The sequence below is a fragment of the Amphibalanus amphitrite genome, unplaced genomic scaffold (assembly GCF_019059575.1).
Source record: "Amphibalanus amphitrite isolate SeventyFive unplaced genomic scaffold, NRLGWU_Aamphi_draft 000311F_arrow, whole genome shotgun sequence".
NCBI classification, from domain to species: domain Eukaryota; kingdom Metazoa; phylum Arthropoda; class Thecostraca; order Balanomorpha; family Balanidae; genus Amphibalanus; species Amphibalanus amphitrite.
Window position 1 is genome coordinate 56,400 of NW_024881806.1, and position 13,094 is coordinate 69,493.

Consider the following 13,094-nt stretch of genomic DNA (forward strand, 5'->3'; position numbering starts at 1 on the left):
TTTTAAGTGAGGTGAAAGGTGGAATAGAGTGAGCCGAGGAGGGTGATAAATGATGAGTGATCCCAGGAGCTGGAGGAGCAATCTAAGGTGAGCACCTACCATTGAAAATTGGGGGAGGGGGCGTTCAAGATCGTGTCCCCAAGTAGTGGCCTGTTCTGCCGGAAAAAAATTATGGCATGCCAATACATGACGTTAAAATTCCCCACCAAGCTCAATAAAATGGTCAAAGACGGTCCATGGCGCTTGCGCTTGGGGTTGAAAGCACTGGGGAAGCTGACTTTCTCGCAATCAAATTGATGACGCTGTGTCGATTTCATCGCGTTGCCAAAACTCAATAAGTATGCGAAACCCTGGGATTTTTAATGAGATAAACTTTTTGGGTATCATTCCCCTTATGCAGAGTCCAATTGCAATTGTATCTTGTAGATCCGTCCATATCGGGGTGGTAAATAAACTCTTACCATAAGCTAAGCACTGAGCAGACTCCTTCCAAAAACACCACAAAAAGTCCCTTATTATAGGATCGCCACGCGATGGGCCCGTATAATGATATAAGGTAGTATTGCTATTGAGTTTATCCAATCAAAAACCGACATGTGCATTTCACATTTTCAGCCCACATAAACTATTCAACTTTTATTTCCTAAAATCTGCCTTACACCTACATGCTTTGGCAATTTTGCAAGAGATGTAACACTGCATGATTTCTAACATAAATCGCAAGATCCATTCTGAGGGATGCAATTTTTAGCCTGTATGGCTGCCTAAATTTGAAAATGCCGCCACAAGTGCCAACCTACCCTGGGTCGGCATGCCGCCTATGAGTATGTGAAAATAAGCATAAATATTCGTTGCAGCTAATCCTGTCCATCCACGAGTGCCCGATGTGACCTGTCGGCGTTTCCGGCCCGACTCCGCCGTGTCGGTCCAACCGGCCTCGGTCGGCCCACCGACCGGGGCATTCGCACTGACCGGAGGCAGATAAAGGCACGACCACTTAACCCTCGCCCATGTAGGGGGGGGGGGGTTGGTGCACCCCCCCCTGAGGTTTTTCTTAGCTACACGCCGAACCGTTTCAGATAGCCTGCTCAAATTTTCAGTACCCTTTGGGGCATCCTTTGCGCAACTTTTGGTAATTTTTTTTTGTCAAGGTCATGTCAGGTCACGGAGTTATGACGTCATAAAGGGAACAACCTCCGGCAAGATTTACGCTAAATTGGAGATTGCTTCACATTGGTATAAATGCCGACTGACCTGACACACTGATGGATTGTTTTAGAATCACAACTGGCTGATTTGACATTGGCACAATGTCCGTTGACATTTTGAAGGTTACTTAAGGTCAAGGTAAGGTCAGTGACCTCGGTTGACCTGTAATGACTTCTTGCACTTGTATGCCTTTTTGGGGTATTTTGATGCCCTGAATTCGAATTTGCTATCCATTTCAGGCATCGTCGGTTGTTTCTTGTAGTTCATTTTGGGTCAGGGTCAGGTCAGTGACGTCACACGCCTGACGTGACCCAATGCACAAATGACCTTGCAGACTTCCGATGCTCCCAACGCATCATTTTTAGAGTTACGACATCGAAATATACACCAAACGATAGAGAATTGATCAAGGATCACGATAGTGAAGGTTTCAAGTCGATATCTCTTACCGTTTTGCTGCAATCGGCGCGGAAATCTGAAAAAAGTTAGATTTTTTCCGAAAATTTGACCTTTGACCGGTCATAAGTAGGTCAAATATTGACCTAGGACCAAAAAATATACCACCAATCGTGAGATCTCGTTGAGAGCAATCCGTTGGTCTTTTCCGCTAAGCTCTACGACGCTCCGTTTTCAAACGCCAGGGGGGTCGCACCAACCCCCCCCCCCCCCCTGCATGGGCAAAGGTGGCAAAACACCGTTTACGGGCGAGGGTTAATCTGATCAATAACAGGTATGGTATAAACGTGTTCATTGCAAAGATGGCCATAAAAGTTATGTCTACAATGTCATTTTCTTACAAACTGGAACGCGGGCTATCGCGTTAAATTTGGCCATTTTTATGGTGAAGGGTTTGCACTAAAATACAGTTTACATGACATAATTTGTTAGGAACTTTACCAAATATACATACCAAGAACATAAGGATGGAAGTAGCCCTTGTATTTCCCAAGCAACATTTAACGTTCATGGACATCTTCACTCGAATTCCCTTCAATTCAACATTTTTATTTATCATTTACACATGTCTTTTCACGCCAGCAAGATTTGTTACGTATATTAAATGGTTCAGTTTCATATGGAGCTTTAACTGATTAGTTTATCTCTCCAGAGGGCTTCAGCTCAACTCATTTCAGTGCAGAAGTCCGCCCAAAAAGCCATTTTGTTTTTACTGGGAAGCCCTTTGATACACGCACCAGAAAGCCAATATAGAAATTCACAATGCACATTGCATATGCGTATGCATGCTGATCATTTGCTAAGAAAATAAAAAAATAACATGTTTACATATGTGTGCATTGATTCGGGACTACATTAGTACTATGCAATAAACAACATATGTGTGACCAAGAATGAATGGCATGGGGTAAATTATGCCTTCCACAATGAATCTTTATTTAGGAAGCGAGGCAAACAAGAAAAATATGTTGTCTTTTCGAGTTTCGATGTAAGACAAAACACAAACTTCTCCGACCGTTCATTCTGCCTTCAGAAGTGCTCGAAGATGTCCAATGAGCACCTCACTTCCGCGCAGCGCAAGATACGCCATTGATTGGAGTTGCTGTTCAGTGTTCTATACCTGCGGAAAGAACAGCAGCCTCGTAGGCAAGTTCCCCTACAACAGCTTTTAGATCACTCACAATGATTGAATCTGAGAGCGAGCTTGTGTAGTGTGCATTGCTGTTCCAAATGCTGATCAAAACAGTTTCAGGACGGGACTACATGTTGACCAGTGATGCTGTGTCTGCAAGATGTTAATAAATTGCCGAATCACCTGCTTTTGCCTCCATGAAATTTAGCGCCGCACGCACGTCGCACATGTTACCTAGAAAGGCAGCTAAAAGCTGCCAGTTTCTTCCAGCTTTACAGTCAATGATCGACGAAACACGCAACGTCCAACTGTCTCCAACAGCTTCAGTATAGTATGCTGTTCCGTCAACCACTCTCTCAAACCAGTGATCGGGTAGACACTTCTCGTAGAATTATCCAGAGTATATCTATTTTTCATAGTTGCACCGAAAACTTCACTAAAAATTATTGGATTAACGTCTCAGGGTCCACTTCTGGAGGCAAATAACGGTCGTCACAGCAGGACTTTTTCCGCAACAACGGTAGGGTGCAGTCGTAGCCAATAAGGCAAGTCTCACTCGACAATAATTGAACAGTGATACAGACCTGTTTGTAATTGCAAAATTTCTTCCATTTCTCCATAAAATGAAATGATGATGACTAGGCTATAAAGTTGACGAATGATGTAGCTAACAGCATCAAAATTTATCTGCTGGGATTGTGGAAGCCTAAGTCATAGTAGACGCCAGACGGCATGCCTAAAATGTACAATGTCAACACTTTTAGTCGCTGATATACCATTCTTTTCTACATTTCCATATCCGGTCCAACATTATTAAATACCATGACCGATGATCATGGCCCACTATGAATGCTGCTGGTGACATTTGAAAATGTATGCCTGTTCAAAATGTCTGAGCTTGGCTGGCGATGATGGTTCGGCCCTCGGGTACCTCGTCAGCGATGACATTTTCACGTCGTTTTCGAATTTCCGTCGGCTTTATTTCGGAATCTCCTGTCAAAGCCTTACAGAAATGTCATTAAGCGCGAGCTGAAATTCTACTTTCATCCGAACGTCGGGCTGATTTTACGCCACCACTGCCGAAAGAGAAGCCTTTTCCTCATTTTGATTGGCCGGCGCGATGCTGAGCTGGGCTATGATTGGTGCAGGAGCTGGCGCTTTCAAAATTTGTCAGCAGCGGACGAATGGCGCTGTCTTGAGTGGGAGGGGCCGAGCAAAAGTGTTTCCCAGCTAGGCCGAAAAACAGGTCACCGTCGTCTACACGGTCCCCGGTCAATATTTGCGAGCTGCAACAGCCAATCACAGAGCGCCGCGCCGGCTCCTCCAAACGCCTGCCGTAAAACCGTCCTCAGCCATCAGGCTAGTTAATTTCGTTCTTGTTTACCATACTCTGTATCCGTCGGCGAGTTAATCAGGTGACAGTATTCGGAGCTAGCTCCAAAGAGATCCGCCATCGCTAATTCACTGCCATAAATCTGAACGACAGCAGGCCTGTCCGGGGAATACTTTGTCGCTTTGATGCAGACGCCTGCTTCTGACAGGACGGCGGCGCATATAGCCGAAGAAGGAATTAGATCTGCTTTCAAAGATGGCCGCCAGCCGCCATCAAATGTCCTAATTATTCGTGTTTGTGGTCGGCCCGGGGCTGGCTAGAAATGAGGACTCCAATATATGACGCTCGTGTAGAGATCTAAGGAGCACTGGAGAGAGACTGGGCCCTCAGGGCTGTTCATATTTTGATGCAATATACGCCAATAAAATGGTATTTTACCTAGTCATGTATATGTAAAGAAGTTGACAAAAAATGTACGAGTAGGACTGATTAAAGCTATAAAAAACGACAATGTATTCAAATACACAATTAAAAAACAGAGCTTTCGGTAACAAATACCGTCATTGTGAACCTAGTTACATAAACTAGAATTCAATCATTTGTTATGTCTGGGTATGATATGTTTTTTTAATTTAATCTTGTTTTTTTGTAAGATGTCATTAGCTGGCACCTTGCGTGATCTTCGCTCGTTTCTATCCGACATCATATTTCTGCTATTAAATTTGGCGTTCTAAAAGACAGTCAAATCAAAGACTGCAAAACTTGCTGTTAGAAAATTGATTGATATCTGAAATATCTATAGATTGTGGTATGAACTTGCACTTATCGGCACTATACGGTTGACACGGTTTTCATCTACATCAGGAGTGCATTATATCATGTTCATCTGATTTGCTCCACCATCAAACTATGTGGATACGCCATGACTGAAAAGATATACGAATATGTTGCGGAATCCAGGCCGGGCAGTGACCTCTGAAATTGGTCAATCACGCGCACTGCACCGCTTCAGTTGCGCACACAATCACCGCCCCTGTTTCTAGATGCCACCCCGAGCTATTATGATTCAACCGACCGCTATCGGTGGAATCTGACCTGGTTTGACCCCATAAACCCCAGTATCGGTCACCTGCAGCCTGCACCGGCCACTAACCGACCCAGCACGCGCCGCGTGACCTCTGTTCAGAGGCGGCAGCGCTCCGTTTCGGTCCACCAGGCACGGACCGTCCACCGGTGACGTCATCAGCCCAGGTGGGCCGGACGGTAATGGAGGGTCTAACCACGGCGGCATGCTGACCCCGGGTCGACACGGGGGAGGGCGGAGAACAGTTGCTCGGCCCGGTAATGGGTGATAAATTGTCGAACTGCGCCGGCTAGCCCCCGGCCAGAGATTGCAGCAATGGACGAGCGCGATGAACGATGACGGGGTCAGAAGATATTGCCTATCACCTGAGCTGACCCAAGGATGCGGATGTGTTTCAGTTCACATTAGTGGGTGGCCTGTGTCACTGGTCAGTCATCCGTGAAGCTGACATGTCCCGGTGTAGGTGGGTGATCCAAATCAGTCGGACAGTAAAGCGAACGGTTGCATCAGGTGACCGTTGGATACACTGATAAGTGTTGCACGGTTTTCATTAGAGCAAGTGTGTGCCACGAGGAGCACCGTATTGTCAATCTTGCTCGCTTCGGTTCATGTATTTTTAGAACAGTATGGAACGGTGGTGTAACTTTGAGGTGGAATTCATTTGACTTTTTATCTATCCTGCTGCTAATTAATTATTCGACAGCGGAACAGATGAGTAAAATTTAATCGTGATCACCAAACATCATAGCTCACTTCCATTCCAATCATTTGTTAGAGTGCTGATCCAGGCTAATAACTGTAAAACCTCTGAACGGTCCTCACTGCACATCCAAATATAACTCATCCAAATGTCAGCCCAACACCTCTTCAGCAAGCTTCGCTAAATGCACGTTCCACCTCCCATTCCATGTGCTTTCCCTCACTGTGCAGTGTGCACCATCACCTCTCTACACCGCTCTGCCTCGCCGGTCCACCCAGCCTACCCAGCCGGGTCCAATGTGTCCCTGGACGGGTCAGCCCGGGTCAGCAGCGCACCTGGGCACACGGACGCGACTTTGCCAGCCCGTTCTGCCGACTTTAGTCGTCCCGTCGAGACCGACTCGGACGCGTATGTGACTCGTTCGTCGCCCCGGTGTCGCGCGTCGGCCTCGTCGTCCGCCATTTTGCTCTCGATCCATTAGTGAATTGGACGCCGGCCGGCGCTGGAAAGGTGCCGTGCTCGGTGGACTATACCAGCGCTGGGTTTTCACGAATGCTTGTATATTTTTTTAATGGTAACAGACGTAGCAACATTTTACTCAGTCATAGATAAGATGAGTCATGTTATCTATGGCTCAGTTTATGTTGGAAAGGTTATTATTTTGCTGCCATGAGACTCAAAGAGGGTGCAAACAATATGTTCTTCACACTTCAGCTTCACTTGATTCCGATGTCCGTAAGATAAAAGCGATAAGCGTATCTAAGACACATCTAAGCGTAATTCAAAATATTATAATTACAGTAAAAGAATATCGACGGATGGCATTGAAGCGGTGACGGAGGATAAGAAAAAAGGCGTTTAACCCACGCCCCACTGGGGGGGGGGCTATTTATAGCCCCCCTCCCGTTTTTCTGCAATAACTTCCCAACCGCTTGACGGATCGACGCAAAACTTTCAGTACCTTCGGCTGCATCAATTTGACACCTTGTGTCAAAATTTGAACTTCGTAGCTACCATAGGTCGGCCGGAAATGATGTCAGAGTGACGTCATGTTCGTCCGATTTCGACGCAAAACATTGAACCACGGCAATCGCTCCCAAGAGCTCAGTTTTTAAGCTAGATCCAATTTCTTTGCATGAAAGGACTCAGAATTGACCGCGCTATCAAACTGCTATCTCGGATTTTCAAAATTTTGAAAATTTCGAAAATTTGATATAATAATATTCAAAATTTATATTTTTATATTTTTTTCAAAAAGTTTTTGACTTTTCGAAAAAAACCGGAATATATGTGACAGAACGCATGATTATGACTAACTCTAGCAAGTTTTAGCTAAATATCTTCAAAAATGGCCAAGTTATACGCATTATTGCAAAAAATTTACAATTATTAATTTTTCAAATCAAATTTTCAGTACGTATTTGACATCGTACACCAATATAAATGGCACCATCGTGTTCCTGAGCTCAAACTGCATCCAATAGACACCTTTTTTATTGAAAAATTTTAACTTCAAAATTTGACCTTTTTGACCTGAAAGTGACCTGACCTAAGCTAAATTCGACTCAAAATGACCTCGAATGACACAGACGACATCAAATTTGAAATATATGGCCTAAATGGACCATAAAACATGTGTCACGTGACCGACGCATGATATAATATTTTCGTGACCTGTGATGACCTGACCCTGACCTGAAAATCAAAGTACAAGTTTGGTACCCTCAAGGTATCTAGAGCATCTGTTCACGAGTGTGGAAACCAAAAATGAGCCTGATCTGACTTGTAAGACGGCGGCCAGAGCCCAAAATGTGTACAAGCCAAAATGCTAATAATTTTTACTTTGACCTGACCTGTGACGTCATCGGTGACCTCGAGGTCAATGAAATTAGGTTTCGCTCGACAGTTTTTCCGGGGCTATCAGACGCCGTTTGAATTTTGACGATCGGCCCAGTAGTTTCGGAGTTAGGAGGGGGGCTATGAATAGCCCCCCCCCCCAGTAGGGCGTGTTATACACAGACCCCAGTGGGGCGCGGGTTAACGAGTCATTGTACCTACTCATAAGGTAACGCTTACGCTGAGTCATAAGGTAACATCGTGATACAGGCTTCACACATTATTTCTTGTAAAAGTGACACACATTTGGCGGCTCACAACCTGTGACAACATCCGTCACGGCAACAGAGGGACTCAATCGAACGGTTCTTATGCGTGGACTGACGATCACCTGTCTAACCACATGTGCCATTAGTCACCGGGTAGGTGAGTCATCGGTTATACATACATGCTATATGGGTTTCTGTTGTAGAAAATGGCCCTTAAAAGTAACACCACATTCATTAGAACGTGTCCTATCAGATTTGAAGGATCTTGAATAGCCACACGTTTGGATCAGTGGTGATGTAAATGCATAGTTATTTTAGTGACTGTAAAATGTCCCATAATCTTCAACATTGTTGGAATGATCTGACGGCAACCAGAACTACCTCGCCGGTTTCTTATTGTGTAAAATGTTTTTTTTTTAACCATAAACGCTTAAAATATTTTCTATGAAGATATTTGCTTTGTTTTTTTTTTTTTCGCAAACACGGAGGAAGCAGTCAGTGGGACCGTTTTTTTTTTCTGACAGATTAAGAAAACATTTTCAACAACATTTGCTGGGTGTACATAGGACCGTGTCAGTAATGGGTAATGGATTGTCGAACAGCGCCGGCAATGTGTATAACTGTAGTGTATTATAATTCGCATGTATATCGGGCATGTTCGACATTTTCAAACAAAATACTTAAAGGTCTGAAAAAATAGTTCAAGCGGAAACTACACAAAACCCTGAATGACTTTCCGCAAATGCTCCAAAAAGGCATATAAACTTTAATTGTCAATTTGCATCCCCCAAAATAGAGGCTTAGCTGATGCGTGAGCTGTCTATCCGTCTCAGGAATTCGGCAAAACCGGCCCCGACCGTGAGTCCCGAGGAAAATGGCCGCCCCGTCTCCCCGTCTCGTGTGGATATTTCAGTTCAGTATGACAGATGTAAACCATCATTGGTAACTTTGCCAATATGATGCAAGAGTACCAAACAACTTCTCGAATGTTCAAATTGGTGCTGAATTAGAAATCGGTTCCAAAACTATCCTTCAAAGATGCTGCAAGCTCAAAAAAGGCTGATCAAGCTCATGCAAAGCCAACGTTCTTGAGATGAAATTCACATGACCTTAACATCCACTAAAATCCATGGGAAAACATCATTTCAGATATTGGTATACTGATCACACAAGTATTTACCTATGCACATCGAATCACAATTCTGGTCTGAAATGTTACAGAAAGGTCACAGGTCAAAGTTCAATTGGTCATGTAATCTTAGGGGAATGTTAACGTTTAATAAACTCGATGGTAATGAAAGTTTCGTTGCAATTCACCTTTTTCACCCATTTTTCCGTGAAAGGCCTTGTTATTTTCATCGTTAAACATTTGATTATTGCATGGCCATAACGTAAAATATACCGCTGTCACATTATCACACTTTTTTACCATCCGTCTCGCTCCCATCAGTCCCACGTCCAGGCGGGTAGTGGGTCAGTTCGTAGCGCTGCCGCTAGATGTCTCTGAACTCGCCGTTCGTTCCGGTGAGAGCAGTGTCTGAAGACGAACCGAGCAGACGTCTGCTGCCCACCGAGCCGGGAGCATCCGTGGGCCGAGACGACCGGTACGCCTCTCCTCATCGTCACCATGCGTTTTCAGGCCTCTGGATCGACTTCATTTCCTCTGAGCCGACTGCTGACACTGCTGATGTCAGTGCTTCTGACCGGTGTTTTGCTGCTGACGCTGACATCAACACCTGCGAGCGCCGAAGAGGAAGAACTACCCGAACCTGAGGCACTAGTATCATACCCCGATCTCTTCCCAGCAGCAGACGGCGGCCACCAGTCTTCATACAGTCAACCGTCGTACGGATACCAGCCTCCTTCCTACGGATACCAACCTCCGTCTTACGGATACCAGCCTCCGTCGTACGGGTATGGTCACAAGGACGACTGCGGCGACCTGGACTTGCTCGGGGTCCTGGCCGGCGGCGGTGCGCTGGCGGCGCTCGCCGTCTACATTCTCGTCACACAAGCCATGATGATGCGCCGTCGCCGCAGCTTGGGACGAGAGCTGGATGAGTTTGAGACGGAAGTGGCGCAGGTGTTTCGAGGACCGGCGCGGGCGCGCAACTTTGCCGACACGACCGTCAATGTGACCTGTCAGGTGGCCGAGTGGATCGCTGGAGATGAGCCGGAGCCGCTGGTGCAGGCGCGAGACGTGAGTACGAGGGGACAGCTCGAGAGGTCGCGGTAAAAAAGCTAACTAGAGTTTAAAAATATGTTATGTTTAACGTTATATTTTATAGTGTATTGCAACTCTAGTAAGCGTGCAAATCTTTATATATTTTGACAGACGGCCAGGTTATCAATTATCAAACAATGAATAATTATTGAAATCTGATTTATTCACTGATTTTACTTTCATTTTGCACTAAGTTGCTCGATCCGAACAATGCAAAATGAACTTGAACAATGCAACTTGAACAATGCAAAATGCCTAACGTGATCATCCACAGGTACTCTGCGTTCAACACAGCTCGTTTATTGCACCCAATGCCCTATAGGTGCACCCTCTGTCCTCCTTCACCTGTTTTCAACCCTCCCTCCTCCCGTTTTGTCCACACAGGGCGGCTCGGACTGTTTCTCGGGCCTGGTGGGGGCTGCTGCCGGATTTGCCGCCCTGGGAGCTCTCATCGCTTACGCTCTGTACCTGGCGTCGCAGGCGATGGCAGCACGCTCATTCTCCTTCTTCGATGGCATCGGTGAGGTCAAACGAGGTCAAAAGACGTCATTAGTGAGGTCAAATGAGATCAATAGGTGTTAGTGGTCATTGGTGAGGTCAAAAGAGGAGTGTGGGTGAGATCGTGGTGTTTTTGAGTTGTGCGATTGTTTCTTGTGCTATATTGGTGGTTGTCACGGTTTTTGCTGCAAATCTCTACTTTTTGCTTATGCATATGTTGTTGCTTGATTGCAATCATTGTTAATTGCGCCAGTTTAATTTTTCTTCTTTGTTTTAACTTCGTGTGACGATTTTTGAAGGCCATATTCTAATTAGCTTTATCGGAATGATATTTGCATTTGTATCCCACATTACATCACCCGTTGCCCGCTATGTTTCAGAGATTGACGAACAGGGCCTGTCTCTGGTGGCCCAGATGGCCCTTCTGTTCCTGGACCAGGATAAGGAGCCCACCTGTCTCCCACACAGTTTGTGTAGACTGAATCAGAGAGCTCATTCCATCAGCCCAACGCACTACCTCGCTACAAAACTGGCCAGGTATGTATCGTCAATCACACCTGGTTTTCAGGAGAAAACTCAGCAATCCACATGGAGCTATTCAGTTGTGGTTTACCCGCGTTGGAATTTATGTGCATGCATGTGTGGTAGAAATAATTACACAAATCATTAGTTTCCACCGGACATGTGTATCGTGTTCATTGTTTGCATTTAACCATAGGCTATACGTCATGCATGACCTGGGTCAGTTTCGCACCAGACTTCCATCACAACAGACCACTGTGGGATTTTCAGAGTGACCGGTCTCACCCGCAGGCAATAAATAACGGACGGATGTTCTCGGGAGCGGGAAGGAGGGTGGGGAGGGGAAGTCTGCTCACGGTGTCCGCACTCTGCCGAGCGTGAAGACACGCCTTCTTTCCTTACAGGCCACCGTTGCAAGTTCCTGAAAATAGCTGATAGCTGGCTGTTGGTGGTGTGTTATAGCCATCTGTCACATATGCCTGCGGCATGTGTGAGACATCACTGAGGGTTTACTGTGTTTGGGTTTTACCGCGATTTGTTGACATGGGAGATAACTTCGAACGCTGACCACTATGTTCGATGGGACTATCTGACGGTGTTTCCATGTGTGTCCCCAGTTTGCCGGCTGGCTGGTTCCTGGGCTCTCGGATGGCCCCTGGAGGGGTCAGGTCATCCGGCGACCGGTCATTCTTGAGGATGTGTCGCGGCATTACCTTGACCGGCTCCGAGTCGGACTGTGACCGATACTACCCGACGTGTGGCTCCGACATCGACCGATGAATTCAGCACAGGCAACGGCGCCGGCATTGCTAACAGTTGTGAGGGTCGAGTGGGGCATTGAACTTGGGGAGCTGCAATGGCGAGTTTTGTAATGCTTTGTGAGTTGTGAAGCTTTGCTTGTGGTGACAGAGTTATTTATTTTGTATTTTGTGTTTTGTTGAGAACTATCCAAGAATCGTAGGTAGCCAAAAGTAAAGTGATATGAGATGTGAAATATAATTGAAAAATATGATTGAAAATATACATACTTGCTTTCATCTTTATTTGAAATATACAAAATGTACATAATATAATGTACATAAACCATGCTTTAGCTGACAAGGATATATAAGTTAAGTTTTCTGCGTATTTTAAGTCAGTTGAACAGGCTCTCGCGGAGCTGCTTGATTTTACCAAATAAAACAAAACATTTTATGTCATAAAATACATACAGAAAATGGGATGTTATCAAACAAGGGCGCAGTCCTTAGCTCATGCGATTTTTTTTTATTCAGCGTAGGCCATCCTAATCCACGTAAAACGAGGCTAATTGGTTGTCACAAGGCGAGTGAAAAAGATAAAGCAATACAAGTGAAAGGAGGCGTTATCAAATTGTTTGAAACGCATGCTGCCCTCTCACATAACAACGAACGATGTTTGTGGCCTGGAGCAGCAAAAAAAAATTATGTTGTGTTGATCATGTCTTCAAAAAAAAAATCGAAAGCTCGTATAAGAATACCTTACGAGGAAAAATATTGGAGTTGATTCCATTCGCGACGTAACATGATGTATTACATTGTAAGCTATTTTGTTGGCTGCATATCCACACGCATTCATTTCATCAGACGGGAAGACTCTGTTCGTATGCATATCGGACTGTACCTACATACCTGGCATAGCTTAACACAGATAAAAACGGCATTGGGCCGATGCCTATGTGCCTATACAACTGTTACAACATAGGGAAATAGGGCAGGTACGTCGAACGATACCTCCACATATACGTGGTGTGAAGAGCACCTGAACCAGCACGCGAGATGCGTCACTGTGCGTCTACGGCCTATAAAAACTA

At 45.3% G+C, this 13,094-nt stretch overlaps 1 protein-coding gene across 1 annotated transcript; it reads left to right on the top strand.

Moving 5' to 3' along the window:
- Positions 1 to 9,579: 9,579 nt before the first annotated feature.
- Positions 9,580 to 12,629, top strand: LOC122388162. The gene is made up of 4 exons (XM_043379007.1): positions 9,580 to 10,219; positions 10,628 to 10,763; positions 11,122 to 11,278; positions 11,881 to 12,629. The coding sequence occupies exons 1-4, from the start codon at positions 9,647 to 9,649 to the stop codon at positions 12,041 to 12,043; spliced, it is 1,029 nt and encodes a 342-aa protein (XP_043234942.1). The 5' UTR covers positions 9,580 to 9,646; the 3' UTR covers positions 12,044 to 12,629.
- The last annotated feature ends 465 nt before the right edge of the window (positions 12,630 to 13,094 follow it).

What these genes read in the sequence shown, in the direction of transcription:
- LOC122388162 (XM_043379007.1), top strand. Translation starts at nt 9,647, where the DNA reads ATGCGTTTTCAGGCCTCTGGATCGACTTCATTTCCTCTGAGCCGACTG. An exon ending in CGCTGGTGCAGGCGCGAGAC is followed by an intron (nt 10,220 to 10,627) that starts GTGAGTACGAGG and finishes TTGTCCACACAG; the next exon opens with GGCGGCTCGGACTGTTTCTC. An exon ending in CTCCTTCTTCGATGGCATCG is followed by an intron (nt 10,764 to 11,121) that starts GTGAGGTCAAAC and finishes GCTATGTTTCAG; the next exon opens with AGATTGACGAACAGGGCCTG.